The sequence below is a fragment of the Cetorhinus maximus genome, unplaced genomic scaffold (assembly GCF_964194155.1).
Source record: "Cetorhinus maximus unplaced genomic scaffold, sCetMax3.hap1.1 HAP1_SCAFFOLD_271, whole genome shotgun sequence".
Taxonomy (NCBI): Eukaryota; Metazoa; Chordata; class Chondrichthyes; order Lamniformes; family Cetorhinidae; genus Cetorhinus; species Cetorhinus maximus.
Window position 1 is genome coordinate 135947 of NW_027596231.1, and position 15327 is coordinate 151273.

The 15327-nt window shown below is 40.7% G+C and overlaps 1 protein-coding gene across 1 annotated transcript in view; it reads right to left on the reverse strand.

The window, feature by feature from the left end:
* The window catches only part of LOC144673104 (uncharacterized), a 158975-nt gene that overhangs the window by 72745 nt on the left and 70903 nt on the right, over positions 1-15327 (reverse strand). Inside the window, exons 58-77 of the mRNA XM_078535093.1 lie at positions 15061-15117; positions 14440-14499; positions 13709-13765; positions 12237-12578; positions 11947-12009; positions 11602-11658; positions 10981-11040; positions 10250-10306; positions 8488-8550; positions 8143-8199; positions 7522-7581; positions 6792-6848; positions 5320-5661; positions 5030-5092; positions 4685-4741; positions 4064-4123; positions 3334-3390; positions 1572-1634; positions 1227-1283; positions 606-665 (exon numbers count right to left, since the gene is read on the reverse strand). Of these exons, the coding sequence (XP_078391219.1) occupies positions 606-665; positions 1227-1283; positions 1572-1634; positions 3334-3390; positions 4064-4123; positions 4685-4741; positions 5030-5092; positions 5320-5661; positions 6792-6848; positions 7522-7581; positions 8143-8199; positions 8488-8550; positions 10250-10306; positions 10981-11040; positions 11602-11658; positions 11947-12009; positions 12237-12578; positions 13709-13765; positions 14440-14499; positions 15061-15117 (1749 nt within the window). The remainder of the gene's footprint in view (positions 1-605; positions 666-1226; positions 1284-1571; positions 1635-3333; positions 3391-4063; positions 4124-4684; positions 4742-5029; positions 5093-5319; positions 5662-6791; positions 6849-7521; positions 7582-8142; positions 8200-8487; positions 8551-10249; positions 10307-10980; positions 11041-11601; positions 11659-11946; positions 12010-12236; positions 12579-13708; positions 13766-14439; positions 14500-15060; positions 15118-15327) is intronic.

Consider the following 15327-nt stretch of genomic DNA (forward strand, 5'->3'; position numbering starts at 1 on the left):
CCAGCATTCGGTTATTTAATTGACAATAAGGCATAAAGAATGAGGAAAGTATTGACAACAGCGACTGACTACCTCAACAAACTTCAAGTACAAAAGACCAAATTAAACAGGAGAAAGACAAATCAATATTTGCATATTTGGTTCTGTTTCAAAAATATTCTTTAAAGTTACAGGTGAAAGAATAAAATGGAAGAATATGAACAATCTCAGCATTCTAAGCGGAACATCATTGATAAGATATGAATTTGAAACTACTGGACATTGAAAAAGATGCTGCCTATCACCATCAACGTGCAATGGACATTTTCCATATTATGTAAATTTCAGGCCGTTAGTTAAGAAAAGGTTCTGTAAACATTGGTGAGCAAGTTAATTCCATGAGAGAACGGTGCATACAGAAACATGGATAAAACATATTTCCTCATGTGCACATTCTGATCGAGCTTCGTCTGAACGTGTCAGTTATCACCCAGTTCACTCTGGAAGTTCTGGACTAAATATTGACAAGTGTGAAGTAATGGACTTCCACTGTCTGGAAGTTGTTGAAACAAGACGGCTCGTGTCACTGGTTTTGCTACTGTATATCGAAAGAAACTATCACTCACCCGGTGTGGAGCCGGGAGTGGAGCTGGTTGCAGTTGATATCACTCTTGTCGTGGTCACTTCTGAGGGACAAGAAACATAATCAAACCCACTGCAATACAACATAAAGGCTAATCGTGTTCCACTGTAAGATTTATTTTATTGGCTTTGCTGCAAACATGATGTGTAAAATAGTACATCTGGATTCCGATGTCTCCATATATTCAATCACTTCCACCCACATCAGGTCCACATGACTGAATGGACTGACATTGCCTAAAAGGTGAATTTGTGAACAGTGCACTGGTGTGAACACTCATGCACACAAGAGTTCCCCTCAGCCATGGCCTCTAATCTACCTTCTTTCAAGGAGTAAAAATATCCTCCATTTCCCTTTGGAAAGTAAGGCCACAGTATCTACCCATGGTGAAGTGATGAACTTCTAGTGTGTGCTGAAAGAAGATCACCACTTTCACTCCAGTAAAAGCAAAATATTGTGAATGCTCGAAATCTGAGACTAAAGCAGAAAGTGCTGGAAATATTCAGCAGGTGCTGCCAGACCTGCTCAATTTTTCCAGCACTATCTTTTTATTTCACTTCTTTCCTGGTCTTGCTGCTGTTTATCAAAAGAAGCCTTTACTTACCCTGTCTGGAGCCAGTGGTGGACCCAGTTGTAGTTGGTGTCACTGTTGATGTCAACCCTTCTGAGGAACAAGAAGAATAATGAAAGCCACTGCACCGCAATGTAAATACCATAGCTTTCCTATATATTGTGGGCATAAAACCAACACACTGATCTTGCTACAAAAGTGAAGTTAACAAAACTAAATGATGATTCAGATCTGAGTACATTTTCAACCATTTACATCCAAAAGGCAGCGTGTACAAGACTGAATGAATGGATGGAGATTCTTTGAAAGCTGCAAAAGGGAAAAGCATCCCAGTGTGAACAGACTTGATGGTGAATAGTGAAAGGAGACATCGCTTACCTGCTGTAGTAGTTTTCTCAGTCACAGGTGTGGTAGTTGTTTCCTGTTTTGTTGTTGACACTGCTGACAAGAAAATAACTTTCAAAATCACCGAATTCCAATTCCAAACCCTACAGTATTGAGAATGTTACGACTGGGATACATTATTGATATTAAGGCACAAATCTTGAGGAAATTGCTAAGTACAGCTACTCACTAGGTATCATGATTGCTTTATCTGCTTTATGTTATTAAACAAGTATGATTTAACATGAAGATATTATGAACTGCCAAATATCTTTCTCACTTACCCGAAGTGGAGGTTGCACTGGTGCTTGTTGTGCTCACTGGTGACACTGGCTCACAGCAAATGCGAACTTGGTAGTCAAAACAAAATCTTTTCTCCTCCATAGCACTTTCAGAGACCTCACAGTTGAGCCCTTTGTCTTTGTCGCATGTCACATTGTCTGGTGACTCGCTTATTGGTCTCTCAGGCTGATCAACAAATTGACACTGAATGTTAGTGATTACTTCAGAAGGGAAAGAACAGTATTCATTATCTTTGGGGTTAAGCAATTCAAAATCGTCTGGGCTGTCCTCAGAAGGTGTATGTTCATTAATCCAGGGTGTCCATTTGCCATGGCAGACGACCTCTGTAAGAGAAAAGGAGAAATGTAGGAGAAGATGAGACACTCAAAAATGGGGATCATAAATGTCAAAGCAGTAAGTCAGAATGTGAAAATGCATCAAATGCATTATTTCATGATAATGCTCTGAAACATTAATGATATCAACACCAGAGCAAAGGCAAATCTTTTCACAATATTTGGCAATGATTCCAATAGAATTGAAAATTATTCAGCCTGCGAGCAGCTTGAAGTGGAAATTATACAGTTTCGTATCAGGGTGGAAAATCTTAATGAAAATGTGTGTGAGAATATTTAGCAACTAAAGGAGACAGATGTGGGGAGGAGTGTCCAAATTTGCAGTTAAAACTCTTAAAACATTCATTCTGTAATTCCTCCGATGGGGAAAAACTCTTCTGGGAGAACTAATCACAACAGCGTTTTTGTAATTGTGAAAATGCCATTGTCTGCAGATTGAGAATACTGAACTTTTCAAATAATCCCTTCCCAATGAAGTGGTTTTGGGTCTAAAGGACTGAACTGATGGACCTGCATGGCCTGTACGAATGTTGATCAAGGCGCAGTTGTAAGAGTAATTGAAATGAGAATTGGGATCCAGTATCACAAACCTGAGAAAAAGGTCATCCTCTCCCAAGACAACATGTTGAGAAGGAAGGTGACAATTACTCAAAACAAGCTCTGCTGGGCAGGAGATGTCATTTGTATCCCTGACACCAGACTCCAATAGCAACTACTCTACCTGGAACTAGGTCACAGCAGGAGACTCCCAGGAGGGCAGTGGAAACACTTCCGGGATGTCCTCAACGCTTACCCTTGAGTTCAGACCTCCCTCTCGATCCATGGGAGGCCCTGGCCTCTGACTGTCCAAAATGGAGACATTGCATTTGGGAAGACATCAAGAGATTCCTCGCAGAGACAAACTCGAGTCAGCGGAATGAGCACACACACCTCCAAACAAGTCATCTACATGACCCTCCAAACACCATCTGCTCTGCATGTGCCAGAACCTGCAGATCCTGCATTGGACTTAACTGCTATGGTAGAGTTCCTCAAACCGGAATGGAAGCAAGTTATCCTCGAACCCAAGGGATTGTCTAACAGGCAAGAGGGAGATATTGAAAGAAAGCATCACTTACCAGTTGTAGAACTGGCTCTAGACACTGTTGTTGTTACAGTTGATGGAGTTGTCACTTCTGAAGGAAAAGGAAAACATTGAAAACCGCTGCACTCTGACTGCAAATTCAGCAGCATTAATAGACTTCCAGCATTCGGTTATTTAATTGACAATAAGGCATAAAGAATGAGGAAAGTATTGACAACAGCGACTGACTACCTCAACAAACTTCAAGTACAAAAGACCAAATTAAACAGGAGAAAGACAAATCAATATTTGCATATTTGGTTCTGTTTCAAAAATATTCTTTAAAGTTACAGGTGAAAGAATAAAATGGAAGAATATGAACAATCTCAGCATTCTAAGCGGAACATCATTGATAAGATATGAATTTGAAACTACTGGACATTGAAAAAGATGCTGCCTATCACCATCAACGTGCAATGGACATTTTCCATATTATGTAAATTTCAGGCCGTTAGTTAAGAAAAGGTTCTGTAAACATTGGTGAGCAAGTTAATTCCATGAGAGAACGGTGCATACAGAAACATGGATAAAACATATTTCCTCATGTGCACATTCTGATCGAGCTTCGTCTGAACGTGTCAGTTATCACCCAGTTCACTCTGGAAGTTCTGGACTAAATATTGACAAGTGTGAAGTAATGGACTTCCACTGTCTGGAAGTTGTTGAAACAAGACGGCTCGTGTCACTGGTTTTGCTACTGTATATCGAAAGAAACTATCACTCACCCGGTGTGGAGCCGGGAGTGGAGCTGGTTGCAGTTGATATCACTCTTGTCGTGGTCACTTCTGAGGGACAAGAAACATAATCAAACCCACTGCAATACAACATAAAGGCTAATCGTGTTCCACTGTAAGATTTATTTTATTGGCTTTGCTGCAAACATGATGTGTAAAATAGTACATCTGGATTCCGATGTCTCCATATATTCAATCACTTCCACCCACATCAGGTCCACATGACTGAATGGACTGACATTGCCTAAAAGGTGAATTTGTGAACAGTGCACTGGTGTGAACACTCATGCACACAAGAGTTCCCCTCAGCCATGGCCCCTAATCTACCTTCTTTCGAGGAGTAAAAATATCATCCATTTCCCTTTGGAAAGTAAGGCCACAGTATCTACCCATGGTGAAGTGATGAACTTCTAGTGTGTGCTGAAAGAAGATCACCACTTTCACTCCAGTAAAAGCAAAATATTGTGAATGCTCGAAATCTGAGACTAAAGCAGAAAGTGCTGGAAATATTCAGCAGGTGCTGCCAGACCTGCTCAATTTTTCCAGCACTATCTTTTTATTTCACTTCTTTCCTGGTCTTGCTGCTGTTTATCAAAAGAAGCCTTTACTTACCCTGTCTGGAGCCAGTGGTGGACCCAGTTGTAGTTGGTGTCACTGTTGAAGTCAACCCTTCTGAGGAACAAGAAGAATAATGAAAGCCACTGCACCGCAATGTAAATACCATAGCTTTCCTATATATTGTGGGCATAAAACCAACACACTGATCTTGCTACAAAAGTGAAGTTAACAAAACTAAATGATGATTCAGATCTGAGTACATTTTCAACCATTTACATCCAAAAGGCAGCGTGTACAAGACTGAATGAATGGATGGAGATTCTTTGAAAGCTGCAAAAGGGAAAAGCATCCCAGTGTGAACAGACTTGCTGGTGAATAGTGAAAGGAGACATCGCTTACCTGCTGTAGTAGTTTTCTCAGTCACAGGTGTGGTAGTTGTTTCCTGTTTTGTTGTTGACACTGCTGACAAGAAAATAACTTTCAAAATCACCGAATTCCAATTCCAAATCCTACAGTATTGAGAATGTTACGACTGGGATACATTATTGATATTAAGGCACAAATCTTGAGGAAATTGCTAAGTACAGCTACTCACTAGGTATCATGATTGCTTTATCTGCTTTATGTTATTAAACAAGTATGATTTAACATGAAGATATTATGAACTGCCAAATATCTTTCTCACTTACCCGAAGTGGAGGTTGCACTGGTGCTTGTTGTGCTCACTGGTGACACTGGCTCACAGCAAATGCGAACTTGGTAGTCAAAACAAAATCTTTTCTCCTCCATAGCACTTTTAGAGACCTCACAGTTGAGCCCTTTGTCTTTGTCGCATGTCACATTGTCTGGTGACTCGCTTATTGGTCTCTCAGGCTGATCAACAAATTGACACTGAATGTTAGTGATTACTTCAGAAGGGAAAGAACAGTATTCATTATCTTTGGGGTTAAGCAATTCAAAATCGCCTGGGCTGTCCTCAGAAGGTGTATGTTCATTAATCCAGGGTGTCCATTTGCCATGGCAGACGACCTCTGTAAGAGAAAAGGAGAAATGTAGGAGAAGATGAGACACTCAAAAATGGGGATCATAAATGTCAAAGCAGTAAGTCAGCATCTGAAAATGCTTCAAATGCATTATTTCGTGATAATGCTCTGAAACATTAATGATATCAACACCAGAGCAAAGGCAAATCTTTTCACAACGTTTGGCAATGATTCCAATAGAATTGAAAATTATTCAGCCTGCGAGCAGCTTGAAGTGGAAATTATACAGTTTCGTATCAGGGTGGAAAATCTTAATGAAAATGTGTGTGAGAATATTTAGCAACTAAAGGAGACAGATGTGGGGAGGAGTGTCCAAATTTGCAGTTAAAACTCTTAAAACATTCATTCTGTAATTCCTCCGATGGGGAAAAACTCTTCTGGGAGAACTAATCACAACAGCGTTTTTGTAATTGTGAAAATGCCATTGTCTGCAGATTGAGAATACTGAACTTTTCAAATAATCCCTTCCCAAGGAATTGGTTTTGGGTCTAAAGGACTGAACTGATGGACCTGCATGGCCTGTACGAATGTTGATCAAGGCGCAGTTGTAAGAGTAATTGAAATGAGAATTGGGATCCAGTATCACAAACCTGAGAAAAAGGTCATCCTCTCCCAAGACAACATGTTGAGAAGGAAGGTGACAATTACTCAAAACAAGCTCTGCTGGGCAGGAGATGTCATTTGTATCCCTGACACCAGACTCCAATAGCAACTACTCTACCTGGAACTAGGTCACAGCAGGAGACTCCCAGGAGGGCAGTGGAAACACATCCGGGATGTCCTCAAAGCTTACCCTTGAGTTCAGACCTCCCTCTCGATCCATGGGAGGCCCTGGCTTCTGACTGTCCAAAATGGAGACATTGCATTTGGGAAGACATCAAGAGATTCCTCGCAGAGACAAACTCGAGTCAGCGGAATGAGCACACACACCTCCAAACAAGTCATCTACACGACCCTCCAAACACCATCTGCTCTGCATGTGCCAGAACCTGCAGATCCTGCATTGGACTTAACTGCTATAGTAGAAATCCTCAAACCGGAATGGAAGCAAGTTATCCTCGAACCCAAGGGATTGTCTAACAGGCAAGAGGGAGATATTGAAAGAAAGCATCACTTACCAGTTGTAGAACTGGCTCTAGGCACTGTTGTTGTTACGGTTGATGGAGTTGTCACTTCTGAAGGAAAAGGAAAACATTGAAAACCGCTGCACTCTGACTGCAAATTCAGCAGCATTAATAGACTTCCAGCATTCGGTTATTTAATTGACAATAAGGCATAAAGAATGAGGAAAGTATTGACAACAGCGACTGACTACCTCAACAAACTTCAAGTACAAAAGACCAAATTAAACAGGAGAAAGACAAATCAATATTTGCATATTTGGTTCTGTTTCAAAAATATTCTTTAAAGTTACAGGTGAAAGAATAAAATGGAAGAATATGAACAATCTCAGCATTCTAAGCGGAACATCATTGATAAGATATGAATTTGAAACTACTGGACATTGAAAAAGATGCTGCCTATCACCATCAACGTGCAATGGACATTTTCCATATTATGTAAATTTCAGGCCGTTAGTTAAGAAAAGGTTCTGTAAACATTGGTGAGCAAGTTAATTCCATGAGAGAACGGTGCATACAGAAACATGGATAAAACATATTTCCTCATGTGCACATTCTGATCGAGCTTCGTCTGAACGTGTCAGTTATCACCCAGTTCACTCTGGAAGTTCTGGACTAAATATTGACAAGTGTGAAGTAATGGACTTCCACTGTCTGGAAGTTGTTGAAACAAGACGGCTCGTGTCACTGGTTTTGCTACTGTATATCGAAAGAAACTATCACTCACCCGGTGTGGAGCCGGGAGTGGAGCTGGTTGCAGTTGATATCACTCTTGTCGTGGTCACTTCTGAGGGACAAGAAACATAATCAAACCCACTGCAATACAACATAAAGGCTAATCGTGTTCCACTGTAAGATTTATTTTATTGGCTTTGCTGCAAACATGATGTGTAAAATAGTACATCTGGATTCCGATGTCTCCATATATTCAATCACTTCCACCCACATCAGGTCCACATGACTGAATGGACTGACATTGCCTAAAAGGTGAATTTGTGAACAGTGCACTGGTGTGAACACTCATGCACACAAGAGTTCCCCTCAGCCATGGCCCCTAATCTACCTTCTTTCGAGGAGTAAAAATATCATCCATTTCCCTTTGGAAAGTAAGGCCACAGTATCTACCCATGGTGAAGTGATGAACTTCTAGTGTGTGCTGAAAGAAGATCACCACTTTCACTCCAGTAAAAGCAAAATATTGTGAATGCTCGAAATCTGAGACTAAAGCAGAAAGTGCTGGAAATATTCAGCAGGTGCTGCCAGACCTGCTCAATTTTTCCAGCACTATCTTTTTATTTCACTTCTTTCCTGGTCTTGCTGCTGTTTATCAAAAGAAGCCTTTACTTACCCTGTCTGGAGCCAGTGGTGGACCCAGTTGTAGTTGGTGTCACTGTTGAAGTCAACCCTTCTGAGGAACAAGAAGAATAATGAAAGCCACTGCACCGCAATGTAAATACCATAGCTTTCCTATATATTGTGGGCATAAAACCAACACACTGATCTTGCTACAAAAGTGAAGTTAACAAAACTAAATGATGATTCAGATCTGAGTACATTTTCAACCATTTACATCCAAAAGGCAGCGTGTACAAGACTGAATGAATGGATGGAGATTCTTTGAAAGCTGCAAAAGGGAAAAGCATCCCAGTGTGAACAGACTTGCTGGTGAATAGTGAAAGGAGACATCGCTTACCTGCTGTAGTAGTTTTCTCAGTCACAGGTGTGGTAGTTGTTTCCTGTTTTGTTGTTGACACTGCTGACAAGAAAATAACTTTCAAAATCACCGAATTCCAATTCCAAATCCTACAGTATTGAGAATGTTACGACTGGGATACATTATTGATATTAAGGCACAAATCTTGAGGAAATTGCTAAGTACAGCTACTCACTAGGTATCATGATTGCTTTATCTGCTTTATGTTATTAAACAAGTATGATTTAACATGAAGATATTATGAACTGCCAAATATCTTTCTCACTTACCCGAAGTGGAGGTTGCACTGGTGCTTGTTGTGCTCACTGGTGACACTGGCTCACAGCAAATGCGAACTTGGTAGTCAAAACAAAATCTTTTCTCCTCCATAGCACTTTTAGAGACCTCACAGTTGAGCCCTTTGTCTTTGTCGCATGTCACATTGTCTGGTGACTCGCTTATTGGTCTCTCAGGCTGATCAACAAATTGACACTGAATGTTAGTGATTACTTCAGAAGGGAAAGAACAGTATTCATTTTCTTTGGGGTTAAGCAATTCAAAATCGCCTGGGCTGTCCTCAGAAGGTGTATGTTCATTAATCCAGGGTGTCCATTTGCCATGGCAGACGACCTCTGTAAGAGAAAAGGAGAAATGTAGGAGAAGATGAGACACTCAAAAATGGGGATCATAAATGTCAAAGCAGTAAGTCAGCATCTGAAAATGCTTCAAATGCATTATTTCGTGATAATGCTCTGAAACATTAATGATATCAACACCAGAGCAAAGGCAAATCTTTTCACAATGTTTGGCAATGATTCCAATAGAATTGAAAATTATTCAGCCTGCGAGCAGCTTGAAGTGGAAATTATACAGTTTCGTATCAGGGTGGAAAATCTTAATGAAAATGTGTGTGAGAATATTTAGCAACTAAAGGAGACAGATGTGGGGAGGAGTGTCCAAATTTGCAGTTACAACTCTTAAAACATTCATTCTGTAATTCCTCCGATGGGGAAAAACTCTTCTGGGAGAACTAATCACAACAGCGTTTTTGTAATTGTGAAAATGCCATTGTCTGCAGATTGAGAATACTGAACTTTTCAAATAATCCCTTCCCAAGGAATTGGTTTTGGGTCTAAAGGACTGAACTGATGGACCTGCATGGCCTGTACGAATGTTGATCAAGGCGCAGTTGTAAGAGTAATTGAAATGAGAATTGGGATCCAGTATCACAAACCTGAGAAAAAGGTCATCCTCTCCCAAAACAACATGTTGAGAAGGAAGGTGACAATTACTCAAAACAAGCTCTGCTGGGCAGGAGATGTCATTTGTATCCCTGACACCAGACTCCAATAGCAACTACTCTACCTGGAACTAGGTCACAGCAGGAGACTCCCAGGAGGGCAGTGGAAACACATCCGGGATGTCCTCAAAGCTTACCCTTGAGTTCAGACCTCCCTCTCGATCCATGGGAGGCCCTGGCTTCTGACTGTCCAAAATGGAGACATTGCATTTGGGAAGACATCAAGAGATTCCTCGCAGAGACAAACTCGAGTCAGCGGAATGAGCACACACACCTCCAAACAAGTCATCTACACGACCCTCCAAACACCATCTGCTCTGCATGTGCCAGAACCTGCAGATCCTGCATTGGACTTAACTGCTATAGTAGAAATCCTCAAACCGGAATGGAAGCAAGTTATCCTCGAACCCAAGGGATTGTCTAACAGGCAAGAGGGAGATATTGAAAGAAAGCATCACTTACCAGTTGTAGAACTGGCTCTAGGCACTGTTGTTGTTACGGTTGATGGAGTTGTCACTTCTGAAGGAAAAGGAAAACATTGAAAACCGCTGCACTCTGACTGCAAATTCAGTAGCATTAATAGACTTCCAGCATTCGGTTATTTAATTGACAATAAGGCATAAAGAATGAGGAAAGTATTGACAACAGCGACTGACTACCTCAACAAACTTCAAGTACAAAAGACCAAATTAAACAGGAGAAAGACAAATCAATATTTGCATATTTGGTTCTGTTTCAAAAATATTCTTTAAAGTTACAGGTGAAAGAATAAAATGGAAGAATATGAACAATCTCAGCATTCTAAGCGGAACATCATTTGATAAGATATGAATTTGAAACTACTGGACATTGAAAAAGATGCTGCCTATCACCATCAACGTGCAATGGACATTTTCCATATTATGTAAATTTCAGGCCGTTAGTTAAGAAAAGGTTCTGTAAACATTGGTGAGCAAGTTAATTCCATGAGAGAACGGTGCATACAGAAACATGGATAAAACATATTTCCTCATGTGCACATTCTGATCGAGCTTCGTCTGAACGTGTCAGTTATCACCCAGTTCACTCTGGAAGTTCTGGACTAAATATTGACAAGTGTGAAGTAATGGACTTCCACTGTCTGGAAGTTGTTGAAACAAGACGGCTCGTGTCACTGGTTTTGCTACTGTATATCGAAAGAAACTATCACTCACCCGGTGTGGAGCCGGGAGTGGAGCTGGTTGCAGTTGATATCACTCTTGTCGTGGTCACTTCTGAAGGACAAGAAACATAATCAAACCCACTGCAATACAACATAAAGGCTAATCGTGTTCCACTGTAAGATTTATTTTATTGGCTTTGCTGCAAACATGATGTTTAAAATAGTACATCTGGATTCAGATGTCTCCAAATATTCAATCACTTCCACCCACATCAGGTCCACATGACTGAATGGACTGACATTGCCTAAAAGGTGAATATGTGAACAGTGCACTGGTGTGAACACTCATGCACACAAGAGTTCCCCTCAGCCATGGCCCCTAATCTACCTTCTTTCAAGGAGTAAAAATATCATCCATTTCCCTTTGGAAAGTAAGGCCACAGTATCTACCCATGGTGAAGTGATGAACTTCTAGTGTGTGCCTGAAGAAGATCACCACTTTCACTCGAGTAAAAGCAAAATATTGTGAATGCTCGAAATCTGAGACTAAAGCAGAAAGTGCTGGAAATATTCAGCAGGTGCTGCCAGACCTGCTCAATTTTTCCAGCACTATCTTTTTATTTCACTTCTTTCCTGGTCTTGCTGCTGTTTATCAAAAGAAGCCTTTACTTACCCTGTCTGGAGCCAGTGGTGGACCCAGTTGTAGTTGGTGTCACTGTTGTAGTCAACCCTTCTGAGGAACAAGAAGAATAATGAAAGCCACTGCACCACAATGTAAATACCATAGCTTTCCTATATATTGTGGGCATAAAACCAACACACTGATCTTGCTACAAAAGTGAAGTTAACAAAACTAAATGATGATTCAGATCTGAGTACATTTTCAACCATTTACATCCAAAAGGCAGCGTGTACAAGACTGAATGAATGGATGGAGATTCTTTGAAAGCTGCAAAAGGGAAAAGCATCCCAGTGTGAACAGACTTGCTGGTGAATAGTGAAAGGAGACATCGCTTACCTGCTGTAGTAGTTTTCTCAGTCACAGGTGTGGTAGTTGTTTCCTGTTTTGTTGTTGACACTGCTGACAAGAAAATAACTTTCAAAATCACCGAATTCCAATTCCAAATCCTACAGTATTGAGAATGTTACGACTGGGATACATTATTGATATTAAGACACAAATCTTGAGGAAATTGCTAAGTACAGCTACTCACTAGGTATCATGATTGCTTTATCTGCTTTATGTTATTAAACAAGTATGATTTAACATGAAGATATTATGAACTGCCAAATATCTTTCTCACTTACCCGAAGTGGAGGTTGCACTGGTGCTTGTTGTGCTCACTGGTGACACTGGCTCACAGCAAATGCGAACTTGGTAGTCAAAACAAAATCTTTTCTCCTCCATAGCACTTTTAGAGACCTCACAGTTGAGCCCTTTGTCTTTGTCGCATGTCACATTGTCTGGTGACTCGCTTATTGGTCTCTCAGGCTGATCAACAAATTGACACTGAATGTTAGTGATTACTTCAGAAGGGAAAGAACAGTATTCATTATCTTTGGGGTTAAGCAATTCAAAATCGCCTGGGCTGTCCTCAGAAGGTGTATGTTCATTAATCCAGGGTGTCCATTTGCCATGGCAGACGACCTCTGTAAGAGAAAAGGAGAAATGTAGGAGAAGATGAGACACTCAAAAATGGGGAGCATAAATGTCAAAGCAGTAAGTCAGCATCTGAAAATGCTTCAAATGCATTATTTCGTGATAATGCTCTGAAACATTAATGATATCAACACCAGAGCAAAGGCAAATCTTTTCACAATGTTTGGCAATGATTCCAATAGAATTGAAAATTATTCAGCCTGCGAGCAGCTTGAAGTGGAAATTATACAGTTTCGTATCAGGGTGGAAAATCTTAATGAAAATGTGTGTGAGAATATTTAGCAACTAAAGGAGACAGATGTGGGGAGGAGTGTCCAAATTTGCAGTTACAACTCTTAAAACATTCATTCTGTAATTCCTCCGATGGGGAAAAACTCTTCTGGGAGAACTAATCACAACAGCGTTTTTGTAATTGTGAAAATGCCATTGTCTGCAGATTGAGAATACTGAACTTTTCAAATAATCCCTTCCCAAGGAATTGGTTTTGGGTCTAAAGGACTGAACTGATGGACCTGCATGGCCTGTACGAATGTTGATCAAGGCGCAGTTGTAAGAGTAATTGAAATGAGAATTGGGATCCAGTATCACAAACCTGAGAAAAAGGTCATCCTCTCCCAAGACAACATGTTGAGAAGGAAGGTGACAATTACTCAAAACAAGCTCTGCTGGGCAGGAGATGTCATTTGTATCCCTGACACCAGACTCCAATAGCAACTACTCTACCTGGAACTAGGTCACAGCAGGAGACTCCCAGGAGGGCAGTGGAAACACATCCGGGATGTCCTCAAAGCTTACCCTTGAGTTCAGACCTCCCTCTCGATCCATGGGAGGCCCTGGCTTCTGACTGTCCAAAATGGAGACATTGCATTTGGGAAGACATCAAGAGATTCCTCGCAGAGACAAACTCGAGTCAGCGGAATGAGCACACACACCTCCAAACAAGTCATCTACACGACCCTCCAAACACCATCTGCTCTGCATGTGCCAGAACCTGCAGATCCTGCATTGGACTTAACTGCTATAGTAGAAATCCTCAAACCGGAATGGAAGCAAGTTATCCTCGAACCCAAGGGATTGTCTAACAGGCAAGAGGGAGATATTGAAAGAAAGCATCACTTACCAGTTGTAGAACTGGCTCTAGGCACTGTTGTTGTTACGGTTGATGGAGTTGTCACTTCTGAAGGAAAAGGAAAACATTGAAAACCGCTGCACTCTGACTGCAAATTCAGTAGCATTAATAGACTTCCAGCATTCGGTTATTTAATTGACAATAAGGCATAAAGAATGAGGAAAGTATTGACAACAGCGACTGACTACCTCAACAAACTTCAAGTACAAAAGACCAAATTAAACAGGAGAAAGACAAATCAATATTTGCATATTTGGTTCTGTTTCAAAAATATTCTTTAAAGTTACAGGTGAAAGAATAAAATGGAAGAATATGAACAATCTCAGCATTCTAAGCGGAACATCATTTGATAAGATATGAATTTGAAACTACTGGACATTGAAAAAGATGCTGCCTATCACCATCAACGTGCAATGGACATTTTCCATATTATGTAAATTTCAGGCCGTTAGTTAAGAAAAGGTTCTGTAAACATTGGTGAGCAAGTTAATTCCATGAGAGAACGGTGCATACAGAAACATGGATAAAACATATTTCCTCATGTGCACATTCTGATCGAGCTTCGTCTGAACGTGTCAGTTATCACCCAGTTCACTCTGGAAGTTCTGGACTAAATATTGACAAGTGTGAAGTAATGGACTTCCACTGTCTGGAAGTTGTTGAAACAAGACGGCTCGTGTCACTGGTTTTGCTACTGTATATCGAAAGAAACTATCACTCACCCGGTGTGGAGCCGGGAGTGGAGCTGGTTGCAGTTGATATCACTCTTGTCGTGGTCACTTCTGAAGGACAAGAAACATAATCAAACCCACTGCAATACAACATAAAGGCTAATCGTGTTCCACTGTAAGATTTATTTTATTGGCTTTGCTGCAAACATGATGTTTAAAATAGTACATCTGGATTCAGATGTCTCCAAATATTCAATCACTTCCACCCACATCAGGTCCACATGACTGAATGGACTGACATTGCCTAAAAGGTGAATATGTGAACAGTGCACTGGTGTGAACACTCATGCACACAAGAGTTCCCCTCAGCCATGGCCCCTAATCTACCTTCTTTCAAGGAGTAAAAATATCATCCATTTCCCTTTGGAAAGTAAGGCCACAGTACCTACCCATGGTGAAGTGATGAACTTCTAGTGTGTGCCTGAAGAAGATCACCACTTTCACTCGAGTAAAAGCAAAATATTGTGAATGCTCGAAATCTGAGACTAAAGCAGAAAGTGCTGGAAATATTCAGCAGGTGCTGCCAGACCTGCTCAATTTTTCCAGCACTATCTTTTTATTTCACTTCTTTCCTGGTCTTGCTGCTGTTTATCAAAAGAAGCCTTTACTTACCCGGTCTGGAGCCAGTGGTGGACCCAGTTGTAGTTGGTGTCACTGTTGTAGTCAACCCTTCTGAGGAACAAGAAGAATAATGAAAGCCACTGCACCACAATGTAAATACCATAGCTTTCCTATATATTGTGGGCATAAAACCAACACACTGATCTTGCTACAAAAGTGAAGTTAACAAAACTAAATGATGATTCAGATCTGAGTACATTTTCAACCATTTACATCCAAAAGGCAGCGTGTACAAGACTGAATGAATGGATGGAGATT